This window comes from Furipterus horrens, unplaced genomic scaffold (genome assembly GCF_987537825.1).
Source record: "Furipterus horrens unplaced genomic scaffold, mFurHor1.1.pri manual_scaffold_7, whole genome shotgun sequence".
NCBI classification, from domain to species: Eukaryota; Metazoa; Chordata; class Mammalia; order Chiroptera; family Furipteridae; genus Furipterus; species Furipterus horrens.
The window spans coordinates 105,152,665-105,176,377 of record NW_028327177.1 but is presented as its reverse complement, the minus strand read 5'-3'; the positions used below and the strand labels follow the sequence as shown (position 1 = coordinate 105,176,377).

The window sequence follows — 23,713 nt, the reverse complement described above, 5'->3', positions numbered from 1 at the left end:
TAATGGATTGTCTTTTCCTTAAAATAGAATTTTAGATAATCTTTATATATTCTAGATATGAATCCATTGTCTGATATAGATGTTACAAATACCTTTTGTCTATGGCTTACTACCCTTGAAATTTATTATTTGTCTTTTTTGTTTTTTTAACCTATAAACATTTTCACTTTACTCTCATTTTTGAAAGATATAGGGTACTATAAAAAAGGAAGAAAGGTATAGGGTACTCAGTTTTCTATTTCACTTTGAATTCCATTATCTTTGTGCTTCCATTGCTGTTGAGAGGTCTGTTGCCAATCAACTTTGAAGGCATTTTTGTCTTTTCTCTTGGTTGCTTTTACATACTCTCTTTGTCTTTAGTATTCTGTGGTTTTTACTACAGTATCTAAACATGAATTTCTTCTTACTTATCTTCTTGGGCATGTTGTTTTCTGCCTCATGATTTTACTTGTACGTAAATTTGGAACTCTAATTAGATAAGTGTTAGACTTCCTTATTCTATCCTTATGAACTTCTATTTTATATTTTCTATCTTCTTGTAATTAATTACTCACTAATATTGATTGCAAAAGTCAACATCAAAACAGCAAATAAGATCATAAAAATATATATCAAGGTAATTACAGTAGCAAAAATTCATCCATGAGAACAGTTCTGTATATAACTCTTCTATTCATTAATGAAGATGACATAGTTTTTAATATTCAAAAATCCTATTAATCCTTCAAGAACTAAAATAGCCTTCAAATTCTAGCAGATTCTGGATAGGACATATTCTTTGAGACATTGAGTCTCATTCTCAACAATTTCTTTGCATTTATTTTTCAGTTCAGTAATCTTTTTTCTGCTGTGTCCAGTATGCTACTTAGCCCTTCCATTGACTTTTTTAAAATTTCAATAATTATATATTTTATACTTTTATAAGTTTCACTTGGTTTGTTTTCAAATCTACTTAGTCATTCCTGATGGTCTATTGTTGCTTTGTTGATTGCTGTGATTTTGCCCTCTTTTGTTATACATACATAGCTATTCTATCTGTATCTGGCAATCCCAGTGTCTGCTTTTCTTGGAAGGGGATGAGGGGTCTAAATTCATTTTTGTTTGTTTATTTCTGATGAAAGTCATTCAAGTCAACTGGTTTCTATGTGTTTACTGATGTTTTATTTTGAACTCATTTCTTGACCTTAAACTCTGGGAGTCCCACAGAGTCTAAACTGGAGATTCTTTCCTCCAAAAAAAATTTGTAGATGTTTCTGTTGGAAGCCAGGGGTGCCACTGACTTATGACTATTTCAGATTCCCTTGAGAATTCTGGCTTAATTCAAAGCCCCTCCTCACTGATGGCTCCAAATACTGCAACAGGCACATGCAAGGATCACTAATATAAACCTGTTTCATTGGCATTGTAAAATTGCTTAAGAAGACCTACTAATAGCTATCTTAAGCAACCTAATTATTCTTTTCAATCCACAAATTAGTCTGTCATTTTGTGGTCAACTGTATTTTAATCATGGGTATATCCTATATTCTACTACTAAAATGGCAAACATCAAATGGCCAAAGCACCTTCCAGAAAAACATATAAGTGAGTCAAACACATTTCACTTTCTTGGCTTATCATTGAGTACTGTTGATTAGCTAAGGAGATATCTTGATTACTGATGGCCACAGCTATTTTAGCTGCATTGTGTGGCAGCAATTTTGTTTAGTTTCAAAGTAGAAAGGAATGAGCATTTATGTCTTCAGCTTCAATGGCTTGTTACAATGGTTTTCAAACTTTTTGGTTTCAGGACCTCTTACTTCCCTAAAAATTATTGAGGACTGCAAAGAGCATTAGTTTATGTGGGCTATCGTTATGATATTTACCAGACTAGGAATTAAAACTGAGAAATTTTTATGTATAAGAACATACAGGCAAATATTTCATTAGCCATCAGAGCTATCTTATCATTCTCTGTCATGTAGCTTCTGGAACATTCCATCTTACACTTATGAGTGAATGAGAGTGAAAATGGTAAATAAAAATAGTATTATTATGAAAATAGTTTCAATCTCATGGGTGCTTTTAGAGTGTCTTAGGGACTCCTAGAAGTCTCCAGGTCACATTTTGAGAACTACTAACTTATACTTGTAGAAGCCAAATTATATTATTCCACTAACATTTTTCTTATTCTTATATTTAAAATGAGTAGATGTCTCTTTTCCTTCCTAAGGTTGGCATAACCTTCTTTATGTTTTAGTCTAGGAAACCTGTAATTCATATTTAGGTGATTTACAAGTTACTGAATGTTCGTATACAATACTCTTAATTTTCGTCTGTTGTTTTATTTTTTATTTTATTTAGTTTTAGAGAGGGGGGGAGGGAGGGAGAAAGAGAGGGAGAGAAACACCAATTTGTGGTTGCCTCTCCTGCACCCCCAACTGGGCACCTGACCCACAACCCAGGCATGTGCTCTGACTGGGAATCGAACTGGCGACCCCTGGGTTCGCAGGTTGGCGCTCAATCCACTGAGCCACACCAGCCAGGGCTCGTCTGTTGTTTTTATTTGTCTTTCTATGGTTGTTTTTCAGGTTTTATTAAGAGTTCATTCCCTATCTCTGCCTTAGAACCCTTTTTGTTCCTAATTTAAAGGCATAGGGATTTTCTCCTCCCTCTTCTTTCTCTTCTTCTTTTTTAATTGCTACCTTTCTTCTTTGCTTGGTTTTATTTTCAAATTTTTGTGCCTTTAGAGCTTAGCTTTTATCATTCTAACCAACTACTGACAATATTTCTGTCTGTCAATTTTTAGCTGTTCTCAGTAATATTAATTCTTCGCAAATACATGACTAACAAATCATGGTCAAAATATTTCCTTAAACTTTCTAGTTTTCTAAGTGCTTTACCAGCCCATAAAAACAATAATTTATTGTGGAAACTTAACCAATAATACTGTTTTAATTTTCTTATCAATATAAATTACCAAGATAACCAAACTGAATGGTTTCTCAGGATTTATCAACAACTTATTGTTGATAAATTGTATAAATCTAATGCAATAAAATGAGATGTTTTTGTTATTCATTGAGATCTTAAATAACGAACTATACTTAATGATTTCATGTAAGATCACAGATATTTTACTGTGGCTTCAATCACAGAATCAATGGATTTAAATGCTTTAAATGAAAGCATCTATTGCCAGGCATTTTTTCAAGCAGTAATTTTGGAATTTTAGACCTTACAGATGAGTAAGACCTTGGATAGCTAATCTAATAAAGTTGTTTTACACATATGGTGACTTGAGAACTAAAGTGTTTATATGATTGGCTAGTGACTTTGGGCAAGTGGCCCAAGTGATACTATCTTGCCTCTTTTCACTTAATTAGGTTGCCTTAACTAATAAACTATTTGAATTGTAGAGAGTTTACAGATCACCTAACTCAACACTATTATTTATCTATTTATTTATTTTTTATCCTCACCCAAGGACATTTTTTTTTTTTTATTGCTTTTAGAGAGAGAAGTGAGAGTGAGAAACATCGAAGGCTTCCTGTATGTGCCTGGACCAGGGGTCAAACCCACAACCTAGGCATGTGCCCTGATCGGGAATCAAACCCACAATCTTTTGGTTATAAGCTGATGCTCCAACCAAATGAGCAATACTAGCTAGGGCTAAATGCCATTATTATATAGATGCAAAAACTTAGGAAGAATGTGGTTAAAATGATATATGCAAAAGCAACTTCTACAATATCTGGTGCATGGTAGAATTCAATAAATATTAATTTGCTTTTTTGGCACACAATCCAGTTAGGGAGCCAGACATTCTAATGCCTACCTACCTGCTGCTGTATATCTTAATTCTGATAAAAAGCCCAATCAAAAATCAAATCTGACTTATATAATATAAGCAGTGTTTATTTTATAATATTTTTAAATTTATAAAATATACAAAAATTAAAAATTTATATAATAAAAAGTTTATAAAAACTAAAAATTTATTTTATAAGGTAAATATGAATGATCTTTTCCTGAGTCCTGGCATATTTAACAAAAACTATTCTATTACTATTTTATTCATTTAGTATATTAAAATTATTTTAAAAGGCTACATAATAAAATATAAATGGATTAACATTTTCTCAATACTCAGGCAAAATATTATTAAATGTTTGAACTTTCCAAAATGCCCCTTTTCAGAAAGAAGAAAAGGGAGGAGAAAAAGTATCTCCTTTCCAAAACACTTATATCTCTTTGCCTGTCCATAAGAATAACAAAACACAGAGCACTGGTTTAGGAGTCATAAGATATGTTCTAGTCCTAGCTCTGCTATTTACTAATGGATGACCATGAGAAAGTCTCATTAATTCATAATTTCTATATCTGTTAGTAGCCATAAATGAGCTCAAACTTATAAGACTGTTCTGAGGCTCAAATGAAGATTATCTATCTATCTATCTATCTATCTATCTATCTATCTATCTATCTATCTATTAAATCTGTCAAGCCTTACATATATAAAATATTACATGGTATAGTGAAGAAAAAACAAAACAAAACACTGGAAGACTCAGGAAATCTGGGTTCTGGGCCAGCTCATCAGTATCTTGTCTTGATACCTTGATCAAGGCACTTAAGAAAAAAACAAATAAACCCTGCAAGATACAAGGGTTAAATTAGATTGGTGTCTCATAGGCCCAATTTGGAGAAAAAAAAGTGTGAGACAAAGTAGCCCTGCTTTTATTAATTTTCTTAGGTTTTCAAATATTATATCATCTGATTAATGAGTTTTAAAAAAAAGTGTGACAACTTTATCTCAATTCCTCATCATGAGTTTGCAATAGGAAATGAAATAATAGGTAAATTTTCAGCACATTCTTTAAAGAAAAAATTATTATTTTTTTACCTTGCATCCTTCACAAGCATGAACTCCATAGTGAAACCCAGAAGCTTTATCTCCACAGACACGACATTCAATTGCCATGAGGGAGTTGGAAGGCTCTTCATGAGGTTTATTATATAGTTGTGTCTTTTCAGAATAATAAGGTGGGGATGCAGGCTCCACTTTGATTGCACCTGTGTATAGAAAAATGTGAGTAGATCATTATTACATGAAAAACAATGCTAGAAAGGCAACAGGGGAACTCACTATAGTACACTTTAATACCATATCTTTATTACTTAAGTGTGGAAGCATTATGAAACATGAAGAGACCCAGGAAAAAGTAGGCCTTATAATCACAGACAAGTTACAACACCTTTGAGCTTCACCTGTATAAGTAAAACAGGTAAGGGAATTAAGCCTGTGGTTCTATGACCTTCCAACACCTCATAATACTAAAGCTCTAACAGACAACATATAGTATTTGGGACAGTTAAGGTTTCTTTACTATATAATGAGCTGTATATGGCATTTTCACAATATTAAATTGTGTATTTTAATTTAAATGTTACATTTTAGAAGTATTTTTAAACCAGTCTTACAAAAGAAGCACAGAAGGAACATTGCCATGAAAAGGTAATGGGAAGCCCAACTTGAAGGTACATGAAAAATAAGGTTACCACCAGTGTTGAGTCAGAAAGGGTGGTTTGTGAAATGATCGTTGACAGAGAGTGAAACAACCTGTGGAAATTAGGCACTACCTTTCCGTTGGTTAGGATCAGGACTATTAAATTTCCATATTAGGCTTTAACTGATAACCACACACATAAATATAACCAAGTTTAGTATTTACCTAAAAAAACTAGAAATACAGGAAGTTCTTATTGTCAAGTAATGGTTACCAATTACATAGTGGTGGCTTTGGAAAACCAGCATTTCAGTACACAAAGAGATAAAAATCAAGGAAATAGCATCACAGAAATTTATTTTATCTTGAAAAGTACAGTTTTAGTTTTTCTTGAGTCTGATGTTTCAGTGTGAATTGAGTTCACTGCATAAAGATTATTCAACAGGCTAAGTTGTCAAAATTTAAATCTGTGCTGAAAAATAGTTTTCAGTAAGTTTCTTAAATGTCAGAATTAGAAAAATCAGGTTATAATTTAGCAATTTAATGATGATAAGGTAGCAAACTGTTGCCTCATAACCTATAAGTCGCCAAAAGAATTCAAAGTTTGAGTGATGAACTCAACCTGAGCTACACCTGTCAATATAATCATGCTGGATAATGCTTCTTAGAAGAAGTAAGAAAAGAAAAAAGAAGAAAGGAAAAAGGGGGAAAAGGAGAGAATGATCTGGGGTATTTATACAGTCTTCCTTTCTGGCATATCATAAATATCTAATATTTCATGGATAAATGGATGACTAAATGAATAGTAAATGTCTTCTCTATATAGTTTTAGTCTCTGGAGTACTTACTCCAGTGTTATTGAGATTAGTCCAATGCTAGTCTTAGTAGTCTTAAAAGTGAAAATAAACGTCATACTTTGATAATCTTGGAGCTTCAGGTCATACTTATAATCAGCAACCATTGGGTCAGCTCTTGCAAAAGGAATGTCTTCATAGTGTGGAGCAGAAATGCTGGAGAAATCAACGGTGGTGAAGGGCTTGATGTCAAAGGCATGGGAGTGGTCATCCATTACAGAAAGATCCACAGAGCTGATTCCAAAGTTGGTGGGCCAAAATGGCATTTCCGTGTCAACCATGGTAATTTCTGAAATGGAAAAAAGAATAGCTATGAAGTTGGTCCTAGAGGACAGAGGAATCCTCTAAAAACATGCAGAAAGGGAACTGAGAGAATGGTAAAGTGATTTCATCTAGGTTATTACAATGAGAGAAGAGAATATAACCACCTTCTTAGTGCTGCCAAGTGGGCTTTTTTTTTAAATTTTAACTTTATAAAGTATATTTTATGATTATGCTGTTACAGTTGTCCCAATTTTTTTCCCCTTTGCTTCCCTCCACCCAGTACTCCCTTCCCTCCAGCAATCCCACCCCTCTTAGTTTATGTCCATGGGTCATGCATATAAGTTCTTTGGCTTCACTCTTTCCTATATTATTCTTAACTTCCCCCTCTTTATTTTGTACCAACCAATTACGCTTCTTAATCCCTGCACCATTTCGCCATTTCTCCCCCTCCCTCCTCCAGGCTGATAACCATCCAAATGATCCCCATAACTATGATTCTGTTCCTATTCTGGTTGTTTGCTTAGTTTGTTTTGTTTCCATTTTTTTAAAGGTTCAGTTGTTGATAGTTGTGAGTTTGTTGTCATTTTAATGTTCAAAGTTTTGATCCTCTTTTTCTTAAATAAGTCCCTTTAACATTTCATATAATAAGGGTTTGGTGATGAAGAACTCCTTTAGCTTTACCGTGTCTTGGAAGCACCTTATCTGCCCTTCCATTCTAAATTATAGCTTTGCTGGATAGAGTAATCTTGGTTGTAGGTCCTTGCTTTTCACCACTTTGAATACTTCTTGACAGTCACTTCTTGCCTGCAAAGTTTCTTTTGAGGAATCAGCTTACAGGAACCCTTTTGTAGGTAACTCTCATCTTTGCTCTTGCTGCTTTTATGATTCTCTCTTTATCTTTAACATGTGGCATTTTAATTTTTATATGTCTTGGTGTGGTCCTCTTTGGGTCTAGCTTGTTTGGGACTCTCTGGGCTTCCTGGGTTGTATGTCTATTTCCTTCACCAAATTTGGAAAGTTTTCCTTCATTATTTTTTCACATAAGTTTTCAATTTCTTGCCTTTCCTCATCTCCTTCTGGTACCTCTATGATTTGGATGTTGGCACATTTAAAGTTGTCCCAGAGGTTCCTAAGCCTCAACTTGTTTTTTTTCAATTCTTGATTCTTCATTCTGTACTGATTGACTATTTATTTCTTCCTTGTGTTCCAAATTGTTGATTTGAACTCTGGCTTCATTCCCTTCAACATTGGTTTCATGTGGATTTTCCTTCATTTCACTTAGCCTAGCCTTCAATTCTTCTCTTATGCATTTGCCATACTCAAGCATATCTGTCAAGCCTATGAGCATCTTTATCACTAGTGTTTTGAACTCTGCATCTCTTAGGTTGGCTATCTCTTTATCACTTAGTTCTCCCACTGGAATCTTGATCAATTCTTTCTTTTGGGCCATACTTCTCTGTCTCCTCAACTTGATAGGCTCTTATGTTTACTTCTGTGTCTTAGGTAGAGCTGTCGCACCTGTTACGTTAAAGGGGCGGAGCCTTAGGTATTCATCAGTACTGGGGGGGTACCCATTTTACCACGTTGTGGCACTGTATGTGGTGGTGGGGTCTGAGAGGGAACCATGCCGCTTACTCAGCACTTGCCCCTTTTCCGGCACTTCTCCCACTTCCCATACAGGACTGGTACCCGGGTGGTTTATTAAAAGAAGGAAATCACCGCTTACCTGGATATTACAATAGAGAACCCTATAACAGTATCAATGTTTACAGTGTACCCATATAAATGTCCTGTAGTGCAGATAGCCCTGTTCTCATGATCTTTTATAGAAGATCATCAATTAAGTCTCTTAATAACTTTTAAGAGCATAGAGTTCTGGGACGATTATCCTTTCTTGAAATTAAAAATCCTAAATATTTTTGTCTTTAGGATGAGTATTTTGCTCCTCCATTCATGTTTATAATGCTTTTGTGTGACAGAAAAGTTGCGTGTTTAAATATATATATTATCCTCGCCTGAGGGCATTTTTTTCAATTGCTTTTAGAGAGAGAGGAAGGGAGGGAGGAGAGACAGAGAGAGAGAGAGAGAGAGAGAGAGAGAGAGAGAGAGAGAGAGAGACATCAATGTGAGAGAGAAACATCAATTGGTTGCCTTTCTCATACCTTCTCATATGCACCCCAACAGGGGTCCAACTTGAAATCTGGTTATGTGCCCTGACTGGGAATCAAACCCATGACCTTTTGGGAATATCCCATGGCTGACAGAATGATGATTCAACCAAATGAGCCACACTGGCCAGGGTGAAAAGTTGGTATACTAAATTTAGATAAGAATTTATTTTTTAACCCTATTGAAATATAATTTTTTTTCTTAAAGTTGCTGGTTAGATTCCTGGTAAGGGCACATGCCTGGGTTGTGGGCCAGGTCCCCAGAGGGAGGGGTTATGCGAGGCAACTGATTGTTCATTGAGGTTTTTCTCCCTCACTTTCTCCCTCCCTTCTCTCTCTAAAAATAAATAAATAATATCTTTTTTTAAAAAAGAGATCTCTTCTGTGCTATGAAAATATCCAAATATGTTTTCTTTGTATACAGCTTTCCTTAAAGAGGAGAAACTATCCCCCTGCATTGAGAACAGAGAGGTTAGAGTATATGAAAACATATTTGATTATCAGTGAGGAAATGTTAAAATGAGAATCTAGCTCAGAATTAATTTTAAAGCACCCCAAGACAAAACAAAAATAGAAATGAGAAAACATAAAAAATAAAGGTAAGAACAATGATATGGATTCTAAGCCAACAGAATAACTTGTTTTATTAATTGCCTGCTTAAGATGATACATACCACCTGCATTTTTCTAAATATGATTTGTGGTCACAGTAAGTGAAATAAGTGAGTGATTTTGGTTCTAAGTATTTAATGTGGACTTGTGTGTATGACTGAAGTGGGTAGACTGGAGACCTTTATGTAATGGGAACCAGTCTGACTTGGTTTACCTGAAACCAGTTCACTATTAAAGTGGTGCCAAAAACACAGTGACAGTATTTTAAATATTAACTCCTTGGTCAAAAATACCAGTAGTGAGGTATGGGAATTTGAGATTGCTGACATTGAAGGCAAAGAAATGAATTCGTCATAAATTGTAGGGAGAGCACCTGAAATCATATGCTTATCTGTCTTATTTGCAATTAATATCCCAATTTCCTAGCAACGGGCTTGGCTCATGGTAGGTGCTCATTAAACATTTACTTATTAAATAGTAAGTGAATTGATGAAATTTTAGCATAAGACACAAGTAAGGGAGAAAGCAATCTAATATTTATTGAATACCTCCCATATAGCAGACACATTCTACCTTTTATTCCATGTAACCTAAGATATCAATATCACTTTAGAGATAAGTAGGCCAGGACTAGAAAACTAAAGAGACTTGCACAGGGTCCAACAGCTAGTAAGTAGAGACAGACTAGAGACTGACCCATAAAACCAGTTCTCTCACTGATAAAAATGGTTTATGGAGGAAGAACTGTTCTCCTAGGGGTATCTGGGAATGGCTCCCTTGTATTTTCCCAGCAAGCAGAGGGCTAAGGAATTTACTCTCAAAGGCTGATTTTTGCATGAGGTTAAAGATTCCAGTTGTGGTCTTCATAAGAAAAACAAAGTGCCTTGAAAACACAAATAAGGAGACTAGTCCTATGAATGTGCTTCAGTGGTTCTAAGAGACTCATTAGGCACCGTTTGGGTTCACATGTCTGAATATGTACATAAATAGGTACCCAAACAACCTTAAGTTATCTGTGTTATAGTGTAAATACTACACACCAAAAAGAGGAATGTGCATTGGTGATAGCTTGAAGGTCATAGTGGCTCTCAATGACAGCCAGAAAGAAGTTTGTGTTCTCAATGACAGGGGCACCCATTGAACTGAATTCTTTGTCTCAAAATACATCTAAACCTATGCAACCCAGATCACTCCATTTACTTTGCCCATCTTCTCAGCAGGCTTATTTCATATTTTTCTAAGTATAAATTACTTTCATATCAAAATATACCTCTCTTGTTTTTATTGTAATATCCATAAAAGTTGGCTACCAACTATTTGTTATTATGCTTATTGTAAACAAAATAAAGGTTCACTAAGCAAGTTAAAAGTAGTTTATATGCCTTTGTATGAAGACTGGGAAATGAAAATAAGGATGCAAAAAATATCTGTATTGCAAGAAAAATTGGTTGCTCATCATTTTACTAGTTTAACTTTGTTTCACTTTTAACATGACTTCAATGACTTGCTGTCAACTAAAGCCATGCTTCTTAATACAGAAATCATATCCTTATGGACCACTGATTTCATTGAAAAGTTTTGGGGAAAATTTTAATGTTAAAATAGCCATTTATTTGTAAATGAATAAAATAAAAATTCATGTGATTTTAAAGATATAATATAAAACTCCTAAAAATTGTACTTGTAGAATATTTCATGGCCAAAATGATACAATTTAAAAAATTCTTTACTTTTTGAGTGGTTTTAGGTTTACATAAAAATTGAACAGAAAGTACAGAGTTCCCATATACACGTTCCCCTTTCTCCCATGCCTTAAACAAACACAATTTTCTCTATTATTAACTTGGATTTCCCCTATTACTAACACTTGCATTAGTGTGGTATGTTTGTTACAACTTGATGAACCAATATTAATACATTATTATTAACTAAAGCCCATAGTCTACATTAGGGTTTACTTTTTTGTGTTGCACATTCTATGGGTTTTGGCAAATGCATAATATCATGTACCCACCACTACAGTATCATACAGAGGAGTTTTGTTGCCCTAAATATCCCCTGTGCTCCACCTATTCATTCCTGGCCTCAAGAATGCTGTTTTTGCTGTAATCGTCTAGTAAAGGCATATTGGTGGTAAAGTAGGAGAAGCTCTGACCTACATAGTAAATTAAAATATCCTGGCTTGGCATTTGAGTCTTTCCCTGACACAGCCCTAACTTGCTTTTCCCGCTAAGTGATTTTTTCCACTAGTGATCCCAGTCCTCACTCCCATTCTCAGTGTAGTCTGTGATTAAGCATATCCTACTCTGACCAGGTTAAATATACTCTGCATTTTCTAGTTTGTTCATCTTTGTCCATGCTGAGGTTGCTGTCTCTTCTTCCCATCCCTCATCACTACACATCACAATCCCATCGGTCCCTTCCACAGTAGTGGGAAATCCCACAATAGCCCAAATGCTACTTTCTCCACAAAACCTTCCATGAATTCTCCAATTAAAAAAAACTCTCCATTTTCTTTGTTCCCACAGCATTTTGCACTTCTCTTTTAACTTTGATATAATTATCTGGATAAATATCTTTACCATTCAATTTCAAATTCTGGAGCAAAAGGACAGTGTCTTATTATTCTGTTTTCCTTTTAATCCTTATGTACAGTTGTTTATTAAATGCTTGCCAAATGAATGATCATATTTTATAGAGAAGGGCAGAATGAGTATTCATTATGGTTTAGTTTTGCTAGGACTTAAGTTCCCTAGAAAAGATGGTGATATTCGATATTATAAATAAAACACAACTTAAGCTATAACCACTCCCCTCAATAATCGTATACTCAGTTTTTCTTCTTTGATAACTGCAGAAGGAATATTAGGATCCTACAAAGTTTTTTATTCCTATGTAGAAAAGGCAAAGTAAGACAGAAAATCAGCTTGCCTCTTCATCTCTATGAAAACATATTATTCAAATCGGTATTTTCCCTTCTCCCCATTCCTTCTCTCTATCCTCTTATTCTAGGACATCTTGACCTAAATAATATTACTACATGGACCATGTTTACTGGGAGGCACAGTGTTTCCCTAGACATTTTATTTTATTTTGACTTAAAGGTGGGTCCAGGGAGCCTGCTTCTAATTTTGTCTGTAGAAAACATAAGCTACTGTTTCTGCCAAGCTGTAAACTGAGTAGGTGTTTTTTGTTATTCCGTGCAATTACCCATGAAAGAACAAAAGAACCAGATATTAGCATGAACAACAGCCCTTCTCAGGGATAAGTTACAGTGTCTTAACTTTCCAGCTGGGTGACAGGAGTGTGCTGCACCAGGATATATCTATCAATTTCATAACCTTTCGTGTGTTTCAAGCAGGCAAGAGTCTCTAGGCAGACATTGTAAGGAAGGACATGGATATGCGCTTTTCATTTTAGACCTTCAAACTTGGCTTTAAACTCTATTATAGTCAGTGAGTAGACTTTATACAATATTCCAAAGTACAATGTACTTCAGACAAAAATATAACCAATATGCAAAAATAAAGTAACTTCTCTAATATTATAGGCATCATTATTTGGGAATATGAAAGCGGGTCATAAAAGATGTTAAATTATAAAATAAAGCTCTGGAACTATACAATTTACCTTTGCAGTTTTATTTTGTCCCTCAAGAAAAGAAAAATTTGTATTAGAATATCTAGGAAAATGCTGCATGTCCTAATAATTACATTAGCTAATATTAATAGAACCCTAAATCTTTGCTAATATTGTACCAAATACGACATTTGGATTGTCCCATTTAATCTTCACAACATCCCTATGAGGCAGGTACACTTATAATTCTCCTTAAAGAAGAGGAAACTGAGGCACAGGTATGGAAGTAAGTAATTTGCTTAAGAACACACAGTTACTAAGTATTAGAACTGGGTCATTACCCAGATGGTCTAAAACTCCACTGGGTGCACACTTAACTTTCTAAACTGAATACCTTCATATACTATGAAGAATACCTTGCAAATAAAAGTTTCATTAAGAAAAATGTGTTAAGCTGTGCAATAAAAGTAGCTGCCAGAGCTCAGTGGATTGAGTGTCGGCCTGCGAACCAAGTGTCGCTGGTTCGATTCCAGTCAGGGCACATGACTAGGTTGCAGGTCAGGGCCCCAGTTGGGGGTGCGTGAGAGGCATTCATACATTGATGTTTCTCTCCCTCTCTTTCTCCTTTCCCCTCTCTCTAAAAATAGATAAATAAAAAAATAAAATAAAATAAAATAAAGTAACCCTGTTAAAAAATTAAAAAACAAAAAAAGTAGGTGCCAGTAAAAAGCCTTTCATAGAGTCTCTAAAACTTATTAGTCTTGTTGGAAGTGCCCTTAAAGAGAAAATAAATAATTTTTTTCAATATTTTCTTATTTGTTTAAGTTTGGTATCATACTATGCATATAGTTCAAACTTGTACATCCAGCCCCTCATTGATTCATGCAAATCATTTTGCTGTGTAAATTGACCTGGGAATTTTCTAATTCCTTTCCAATTATAATGCTAATATCCAGAGACAAAAATCATTCTGAAATATTAGAGTAGAAAAAGGTCTTTTTGAGATAATCTAAGTTCCTCATTTGACAGATGAAGAAAATGAGGCAAAGTGATTTGCCCATGAGCACCCTGTTAGTTAGAGGCGGACGGAAGAAGAAGCCAGGTTTTGTCTCCTACTTAGCATTCTCTGCGCTGCATTATGAAGTTGCTAAAGCATACATAGGACCAGACACCGAATGAGTTCTCAATAAATATAATTATTGGTAGTGTCATTTTTGTACAGATTCATAACCAAAGTACAAGAATCATGTAAAAGGTGGGCTAAAAGCCTCCAATGCTACCACTAGGGGACAGGAAGAGGAAGAAACGCCAGCATAGTCCTATTGTTCAAACAAGGCTACGCCTAAAACAGATGTCCTGTTTTAAAGACCTCTGGAAAAGGAGGTACACAACTCCTTTTGGTTACTTATTCCATTGCTTAATTGCTCTTTTGTAGCCAGGAAAGTCTACGTCTTATCTGGCATTTCCCCAACTGTGTTATACATATATTAATGATTCCATTTCAAATAATTAAAAAGAAAACATACTGGTGGGCAAGTAAAGTTAGGAAATGCTACTCAAGTAAAGTTAAATAGATTTACTGTGGGACTTCTTAGATGAATAATTCATGCAAAAATACAAGAGAGGGGAGAGCACAGTATGCAATATTTGAGTTTAACTTTTTATGGAATACAGTTTGTGAAATAATCATCTACCCTATGTTGCAGTTTGTAACTTTTAAAAAATTTCCTTAATATATAGTTATCATCCTTTGCAATATTTGCCCTTTACCATACTTGAAAAGTGTTATTAAGTTGTCCCTCAGGTTTTCTTTTACTTCAGAGGGCAAGGACTTATGTTGATTAAAACAACAAAACCCAAGAGAGTAAGGATTTCTTACTTAAACCACGCAGAAAGGAATCACTGTAAAGATCAATGCTCTATATAGTCTATCCTAAAAGCCTCTAGACACAGTGGGAAAAAGTCTTATAGAAAGGATCAGGAACCAGGTTGACACTGACTGCTTAATAGCAACACTGGAAGCTAAAAATCAATATGGCAATGTTGTCAAAACTCAAAGAAAAAAATTATTTCCAACTCAGAATTTTATACTCAGCCAAACCATCACTAAGCATTAGTGGAATAAGACATTTTCAGAATTATAAGGCCTTAAAAGAAAATTACCATCCATGTACTCTTTTCCAGAGCACTACACCAGAAAAAAAGGAAAATATGGGTTCCAGGAAACAAAGGATATAAACACAGGAGAAAGATGAAAGGAAGTACCAGGATAATAGATAACAGCAACCTAGGGAGAATGGAGCAGGAAGATGAAGAAAGCCATGCTAGATTACCTGCGAAATTAGAATGCCTGTTATAGTTGACTACTTTGAGAGTTTTTATTATTCTTTCAGAGAGTTTGAGAATGAACTAGTGATAAGTACATAGAAAAGAAACAACAAAAATGAGCCATTACTAAATTTAAAAAAAGTTAACTCCAGAAAAACAAACAGCTCTTTAGGATCAGAAATAGAATTGTAATATACTCTGCCTGGCTCAACTGTAAGCAGCACTTTCAAAGTTATTACAATGCAAACTGGGATAACTGATTTCACTTAAAATTACAAATAAGTACATTATGAAGATAGGGGAGGGGAAGTGTGTGTTAAGGAAAGGATGTGTAGTGGTAAAGGGCTAATTTTCATCTTCTACAGTAGGAAGTCAGTGAATAATAAATACAATTTAAAAACAGCAGTATAAGTATATATTTTAAAGATATAGAGGTAAATACCAGGAGAAATGTTTAAAAGAGTTAAAATCATTGCCTCTGAGGAGTAGGAACTGGTGTAGGAATGAGGATTGCTGTTCGTCATCAAACGCTTTATACTAACTGACTTTAAAAACTATGTAAAGTATTATTTTGATAAAGGTAAACATTAAGTTAAATGTCTTTTAACTGTAATATTTTCCCATGAGTTCACCTAATAGAGGAAGTACATATATTCCTTGCATGTTTCTTAGTCCTTTTAAATAGAATTATCATGCACAACCTGAAAAAGTATCAGAAAATTTAATGTCATTTCAAATCAAATAAAGAAAAATCAGAAAACATTTTTAATACTTGACCAATAGATGACTGTCCTTTTGACTCAAGCATTTAAAAAATAATTTCTATCAATTTATTTTCCTACACTAGTATCATAGATTTTGATTAGTAAAGGAGAAAAAGACTCGGGATCCCATTAGCAGAAGTACAGTTTAATAACAGTTAACAGTATTTAAGCACTTATTATATAGAGGCACTATATCTTAATACCATTACATATGTAACATAAATGTAAAATATAATTTATAAATGTATATGTATATAAACTATAAAATTTACATATATACACAGTCCTATAGGTTATATGTAATTATTACCACCCAACAGACTGAAAAAAATTAGAAACGGGTTAAGCATTTGCCAAATGTCATACAGGTAATATGTATTAGAGCTGGGGTTTGAATTTTGTTGTGGTTTCTCTGAATAGAGACCCTCTTATTTTGGATGCCATAAATTAAGAAAATAATTAAGAAATGGATTATTTGATGTGTCATTTGTTTCTTCAATATAGAAAGTATATTTTCATTCCATTGTCTACTTAGTTTATATTAAAAACCAAATCCAATACTTTTGTGGTTTGATTCTCCATTGATACTCCCACTGATAGCCTTGGCAGAGGCTGAAGCATTCCAATGTGTATCTGTGTATACACATTTCTTCATAATACGCAAAAAGGTCTTATAGCAGCACATTTTCAATTGAGATCAACAAAGGGCATATCATTAATTTTAGAGATCATTCTTGGTTTCTCCTGCATGGGTCACATGTTGTTTATTTATTTATTTTTTCTTTTTTAAAAAAATTGTTGTTCTATTACAGTTGTGCCATTTCTTCCCCCATTGCTCTCCCTATAGCTTGCATAATCCAGTCCAGAGACATCAGGAGACAGGAAAGATTATGGGATCATGTTCTCACCCATTTCTTCTGCTTTCTTAACTGGAGATTCATGTCCTCTTTCTCCCTATGGCCAAGCTAGGTTCTTCTGCTAAAACTACCTTCACAAGTTTCTAAAGAGAGACTTACTATCTAATTAAGACGAAGGCCAAATTTGTTGAACAGTTACTCTGGTTTGGTAGAAATTCCTGCTTTGCCTTTAGCACATGAAAATAGTGCTTAGGTCAGAAAAAAGGAACTGGAATGTTTCCCTGCCTAGCTCCCTTTTCACATTTCAGTTTTGCCTTTGCAGTGATAGGGAAATATTGATGGGAGAAAGGAGACTAAGTGGAAAGGAAAAAAAATGAAAAGAATGCTCCAGAAGTTTGTAACTAGTCAGAAAAGAGGAAACTACTAAAGATCTACCAAGGTACTGTTTCTCCTTGGCGTTCCCACCTCTCAAACATTGTAAAGTACCTCCTTCCTACAACCAGGAAAAGACAGAATGGGTGGGTGGTTTTAAATAATGTTTTACTACTGAAGCACCTCTAATAGCTTGAAATTATCAGTGAAGGAAAAGGCACTATCTTACTCAGAGTTGTTTAGTCTGGCAAAATGATGTGATACACTATGCTTCTGTTTCTTCTTTTGTTTTCAATTTACTGTGCCAAGCACTCCTAATGAGAAGACAATGGTCTTCAGCTAAATAAACACTGAGAACAAAAGTGTCAAAACAGATGTAGCCAGATTGCTAGTGGTTATTGGCTGATTTTCAGATTTTAACTAGTGATACTATGAATTATCTTAAAACATAGTACAATGTGATATTAAAATATCCAGAGTAAACATTTTTTTATGTTTTAGATCTCCTCCTGAGCTATTATAGCAATATCAAAAATATTCTGTATGAAAGAATTTGATATAAATTGACACTCATTCATGATTTAAAAAGAAAATCTCTTAACTGGGAAGGAAAGAGAACTCATTAATCTGATAAAGAATATCTATAAAAAACAAACAAATAAACAAAATCCTTAAGAAGCCATCATATATGATGGTAAAATATTTAAAGCCTTCTTCCTGAGATCAGGAATAACACTGTACTAGAATTCCTATCTAAGTAACTGGGGGAAAAAAGACGTTACAATTAATAAGAGAATTTAGCAAAGTTGCTAGATATAAGGTCAATATTTTAAAATCAACTGTATTACTATAAGCCAGCAACATATACAAAATGACATTTAAAAATGACTTTAAAAAAAACATAAAAACATCAAATACCTAGGGAAAAAAATCCAGCAAATATGTGTACAATCTCTACATTAAAAACTCAAAAGTATTATTAAAATAAAAGAAAGAATATCTAAATATACCATGTTCACAGATTGAAAGACTCAATATTGCATGTGGTCAATTCTCTCCACACTTATCTATAGATTCAGAAAAATTTTAATCAAAATCCTAGCATTTTTGTATGAAAATTGACATGCTGAGTCTAAAATTTCTATGGAAATTCAAAGAATAGCCAAGGCAATCTTAAAGAGAACCCTGAGGATACTACCAGATATTAAAACCAATTATAAAGCTACAGTAATTAAGACAATATATTAGTTTGTGAGAAGACAGAAAAAATTGACCAATGCAGTAAAAGAGCAAGTCCAGAATCAATCCAACATGTATATGGGCACCTGGTTTATGACAAAAATGTCACTTTAGTGTACTGAGAAAGAGATGATCTTGTCAATAAATGGAGTTCAATCGAATATACATATAAAAAAAAAGAATCAACCTCTGCCTTACACCATACTCAAAAATCAATTCCATGTGGATTGCAGATCTAAATTTGAAATAAAAAACAGAAGAGCTTTTAAAACAAAAACTAGGAAAACACTTTATCAACCTTGGAATAGGCAAAGATATTTTTCAACAGGATATAAAAAGAAAAGAAAAAATAGACATATTGGACTATATTAAAATTAAAAACTCATTATTAAGTGAATGAAAGAGCAACACAAAGTGGGAGAGACTATCTTCATTACATGTATGTGACAAAGTATGTTTTAGAACCCATATCATATATAAAATGGGCAAAAGACTTGAAATGACACTTCACAAAAAAGGACAAACAAAATGGACAAAAAATATTTTAAAAGGTGCTTGACTTTTTAGTTATCAGAGAAAGAAAAATAAAAATTACTATATACCACCATACACAATTATTTGTATCTTGTAATTGGCTAGAGTTGTTGAATTGATGGCAAAGAGATTTTTTTTGTAAGTGGCAAAGATTTCTATGCAATGTGGTGGCTAAATGAATGGCTAAAACGAAGAAGTGTTCTGGTCAAATGGCGAAATAGATGTATGCTGTACTCACGTTCTGCCGATGACCACATCAAAATTACAACTAAATTACTGAACAATCAATCTGCACAACCACCTGAAGACCTACTGAACAGAAGTCCTGTGACTAAGCATGTAAAGAAGAAGCCATGTAGAGACTGGTAGGAGGCGTGGAGATGCAAAACAGGCTAGCCCCACACCCACTTGTGGTGGTTGAGAATTTAGAGGGATATCTCAGCTGCAGAGATCCCCCCTGAGGAGTAAGGGGTCTCAGCCCCATGCTGGGCTCCCTGGCCCAGAAAACCAGTGCTAGGAAGAGGAACCCACATAACATCTGGCTGTGAAACTCAGCAGGTATTCTGTCTGTCCAGAAGAGACAAAAGGCTGCTAAAAATCCAGGCATCCCTTTAAAGAGACGACACACAAACTCCCTCACAGGCACTCAGCCTGGGCTCCAGTAAAGGGACAGTGACTAGGGGGCTGCCAGAGACTTACAGGAAGAAACTGAGTTGTGTGGCTTCAGGGCGAGGGCTGGAGGGAAGGCTGCCACTGTCCCTGTGTTGAGCCCTCCTCCTGCATGGCCAAATCTGATTCTACATGACCCTGGTGAACTCCAGTAGCTCCACCCTGATGACTCCTTGAGACCCTGCCCCATGCAACTCATGCATCACTGAGCCTCTTTGGCAGCAGCGAGCCTGGGCCTATATTGCAGTCTTTCTTTAAAAACTCTTGAGGAACTCTGGGTCAAGCTCAGGGGATGCCAGAGACATATAGGGAGGAACTGATCAGCTCTTCAAATGGCACTCCCAAAGGTTAGTCTCAGCAGGCACCAGACCCCACCGGGGTGAATCCCACTCCACAGGGTCAGCCCACACACAGCAGGTTGTACACTGAGGTCATGCCAAAAAGAAAAGGGAAAAGAAAAAAAAGATGGGAAATGCCAAGTATCAGTAAGAATATAAAGTAACTGGAACTTTCAGACACTGCTGGTGGAAGTGGTAGTTTGGTACCACCATGGTTAAAACTATTTGGTCATCTCTCTTAATGCTGAACACACACCCTATGGCCCAAGTATATATGTAACAGGAAAGTGCACCCTTGTACACTGAAAGACCTATACAAGAATGTTCTTCGTGGTAATATTTGCAATTCTGGAATCCATATGAATGCCCATCAACAGTAGGACAGATAAGTCCACACAATAAAATACTATACAGTAATAAAAATGAAGTAATTATACTTACTAATGTGATTAATCCAACAAACAAATGCGGAACAAAAGAATCCAAACACAAAACTGTAAACAATGTGTGATTCTATGGGTTAGAAATTAGAATAGTCAGAGGTCTTCTGGAGTGCTGATGTTCTGTTTCTCTATCTGAGTGCAAATTACACAGGTATGTTAATTTGTAAAAATGGTTGATGCACTTTTCTCTATGCATTATAACATACTTAAATAAAAAGGTTAACTAGCACTAGAACCCTGACTAGTGTGGCTCACTTGGTTGGAGCATTGTCATGTAGATCGAGGGTTTCGGGTTTGATTCCTGGTCAGGGCACATACCTGCACTATGGGTTCAGTCCCTGGTTGGGGTTCCTGTGAGGGGTGGCTGATCAATGTTTCTCTCTCACACTGATATTTCCTTCCCTCTCTGTCTCCTTCCCTTCCCCTCTCTCAAAAGTCAATGAGCAGGTCATCAGGTGAAAATTGAAAAAACTTTTAAGGTTAACTAGAGAAATATTCTGTAAGTGTCCTAGGAGTGGGGATTGTAGAAGAAAACATGCAGACCAACTAGATAAGCCAATAAAAAGTCATCGATTTGTATTAAAAGAATTGTTATAGAATTTCTAGGGCATTCACTTAAGAATTTTTCTCTTCTGAAGTTATAAAACAATATTAACATTAGTATTAATAAACTACTATTTTTCTAAGTGACTTCCTTGTACAATAAAGGGTAAATACATACTCAACCAAGGTCCTCGATTCAGTGTATAGAGGGCAGGTAAAATTTCAAAGGGCACACATTTTATCTTAAGGAGTGAGAATGAAAAGTTATGTTTTTGCTTTAGATATGTTTGGCTTATATGTAAGACCTCTTTTGTTTACAAACACTTTGTATTTTTTTAAACAATGCAGGAAATCTTTTTCCAAATACTAATCTACATCAGGAGTGCTGTGTTTGGGAGGTTAATATATTTGGATCAATTGAGTTAATCTCCTGAGACATTCCATTTAAATGAAATAGTAGGTAAATCCAAGTTACCAATTTTATGCTAATTATTTAACTCTTTTTCGTGTGTCAATAATATATTTTATAAACCTTGCTTCTTAGAAGAATTATCATTATATTTTATAACGGTGTTTCTCTTTCCTAAAAGCTTTCCTTGCTTCACTGTTCTTTGGCATTTTTATTTTTCAATATCTTAATCTCAGTAGATGCTCACTCAGTAATATAAAATCAAAACCATCTCAAATAAAGATAACCAATTACCTAATACTATGTTCAAGGTTTTTTCAGGCCTTACAAGAAATACATCATTGTAACGTAATTCTTGATCTTTCGAAGTTACCAAGGTAGAAGATGTTTAATAATCAAAGGAAATATAGAGATCAAACTAGTAATAGAGACAATAAGTACTCTAGAAATGAGGAGGAGAAAGAGACTAATATGTTTTGAAATAATCAGGAATAACTTCATGGTAGAGATGGATTTCGAATTATGAGGGCCCAAGTGGGATGATTAGGATTTGATTATTGATAAAGATATTATAAGGAAAAGATACTTGTCTCTATCATTCGGCATGCCCCTTATATTATCTGAGTTTGCTTAAGTGATAATAACTAAATGAATATAACAAGAAAGATGATTAGATTTTATACAGGACATACACTTGCAAGTTGAATTGGTTTCTACTGGGTCAATTGTTTGTATCTTGTAACTGGCTAGAGATATGATTTTATCAATGGCAAAGATTTCTGTGTAACTCTGCCCACATGTGCAGCAAGCTCACACTTTTGGTTCTTACTGTACATGCAATACTTGACTATTTAGTCAGGGGCACTGAGCTCTTTTCTCTTAAATTGTCAATAAAAAAATAACAACAGCCAATACAACAATAGCCATCTGGTGTGAAAGAATCAAAATTATACCTATATATTTTTTGTCAGATTGGAAAAAAATGTATTTTTTGGTGTGCTGATGAATTTTAGTAATTAGTTTAGGTGTGCCCTTTTCATGAGATGAAAAAGGCTGAAAATCACTGAGCTAAGATACTTGTGAAATAAAGAAGAGAATAAAACATGGGTCTTATCCTCACTGACTATATCGTTTGCCTTAGGGAATATATAAAACAAAATAATATCAGGCAGTCTTCAGTTAAGGGCTAAATACTGTGATACAGTTCAAAAAGGTTAGAGGATTTTATTCTTTCATTTTAACAAGTATTAATGAGCCCTGCTAATCATGGAGCACATTCTAGGCATTTGGTATATGTCCGTGGGGGACCAAAGACAAAGATCTCTGCCCTCATGGGGTTAATATGCTAGTGGGATAATGTGGACAATAAACAATAAATGCAATAAATAAATAAATTATATGGTATGTTAGAAGATAATGAATATTTTAGAAATAAGAAAGTGTAGGACTTCCGGCCAAGATGGAGGTGTAGACAGACATGCTGCATCTCCCTCCACAACTAAGAAGAAATACAACTACCTCAAAACTAGAAACAACCAGAAGTTCCAGAAAATCAAACTGCATGGAAGTCCAACAAACAAAGATATAAAGAAGAAATACTCATCCAGACAGGTAGGAGGGGTGGAGCCGGGGCGGAGAGGACGTGGTGTGGTGGTGGCAGCAGTGGCAGGTGGGCAGAAAGCACAGTTACATATTTTAAAAAGTCAGGAGGAACACCTGGGGAATGTTCCCAACTCCTCCAAGACCACGCAGCTCATGGTCCCAGCACCAGGGGAAAATCAAGCCTTGTTGCTTCTGACTGTACAAACCAGTGGGGGTTGGGGCAGAGGCAGAAACTGCTGGTCTCTCAGCAGATTCTGCTTGTTTAAAGGGCCCCCATGGTCCTAGAAGGTCCCCAGACACATCCACTCTGGGAACAACAGCCAGGGCAACAGCTAGAGAGGCAAGAGTCCCATACGGAAGTGGAAGAAGAGCCTGGCAAAGGGGCGAGTGCTGGGCAAGAGGCATTGTTCCCTCTCAGACCCCTCCCCCACATACAGTGCCCTGTACTGATGAATCCCTAAGGCTCCACCCTTTACAACATAACAGGAGAGACAGCTCTACCTAAGATACAGAGGCAAACAAACATAGGAGCCTGTCATGATGAGGAGACAGAGAAGTATGACCAAAAAGAGGGAATGGATCAAGGTTCCAGTGGGAGAACTAAGTGACGAGGAGATAGCCAATCTAACAGATGAGGAGGTAGCCAACC

At 35.2% G+C, this 23,713-nt stretch overlaps 1 protein-coding gene across 3 annotated transcripts in view; it reads right to left on the bottom strand.

Annotated features, from left to right (window-relative positions):
* Nucleotides 1-23,713, bottom strand: part of PPARG (peroxisome proliferator activated receptor gamma) — a 136,172-nt gene that overhangs the window by 44,321 nt on the left and 68,138 nt on the right. For all 3 annotated transcript variants that reach the window (XM_090284191.1, XM_090284190.1, XM_090284189.1), the window contains 2 exons: nt 6,405-6,632; nt 4,886-5,055 (listed from right to left, as the gene is read on the bottom strand). In XM_090284191.1, coding sequence (XP_090140317.1) covers nt 4,886-5,055; nt 6,405-6,624 — 390 coding nt within the window. In that variant the 5' untranslated portion in view covers nt 6,625-6,632. The remainder of the gene's footprint in view (nt 1-4,885; nt 5,056-6,404; nt 6,633-23,713) is intronic.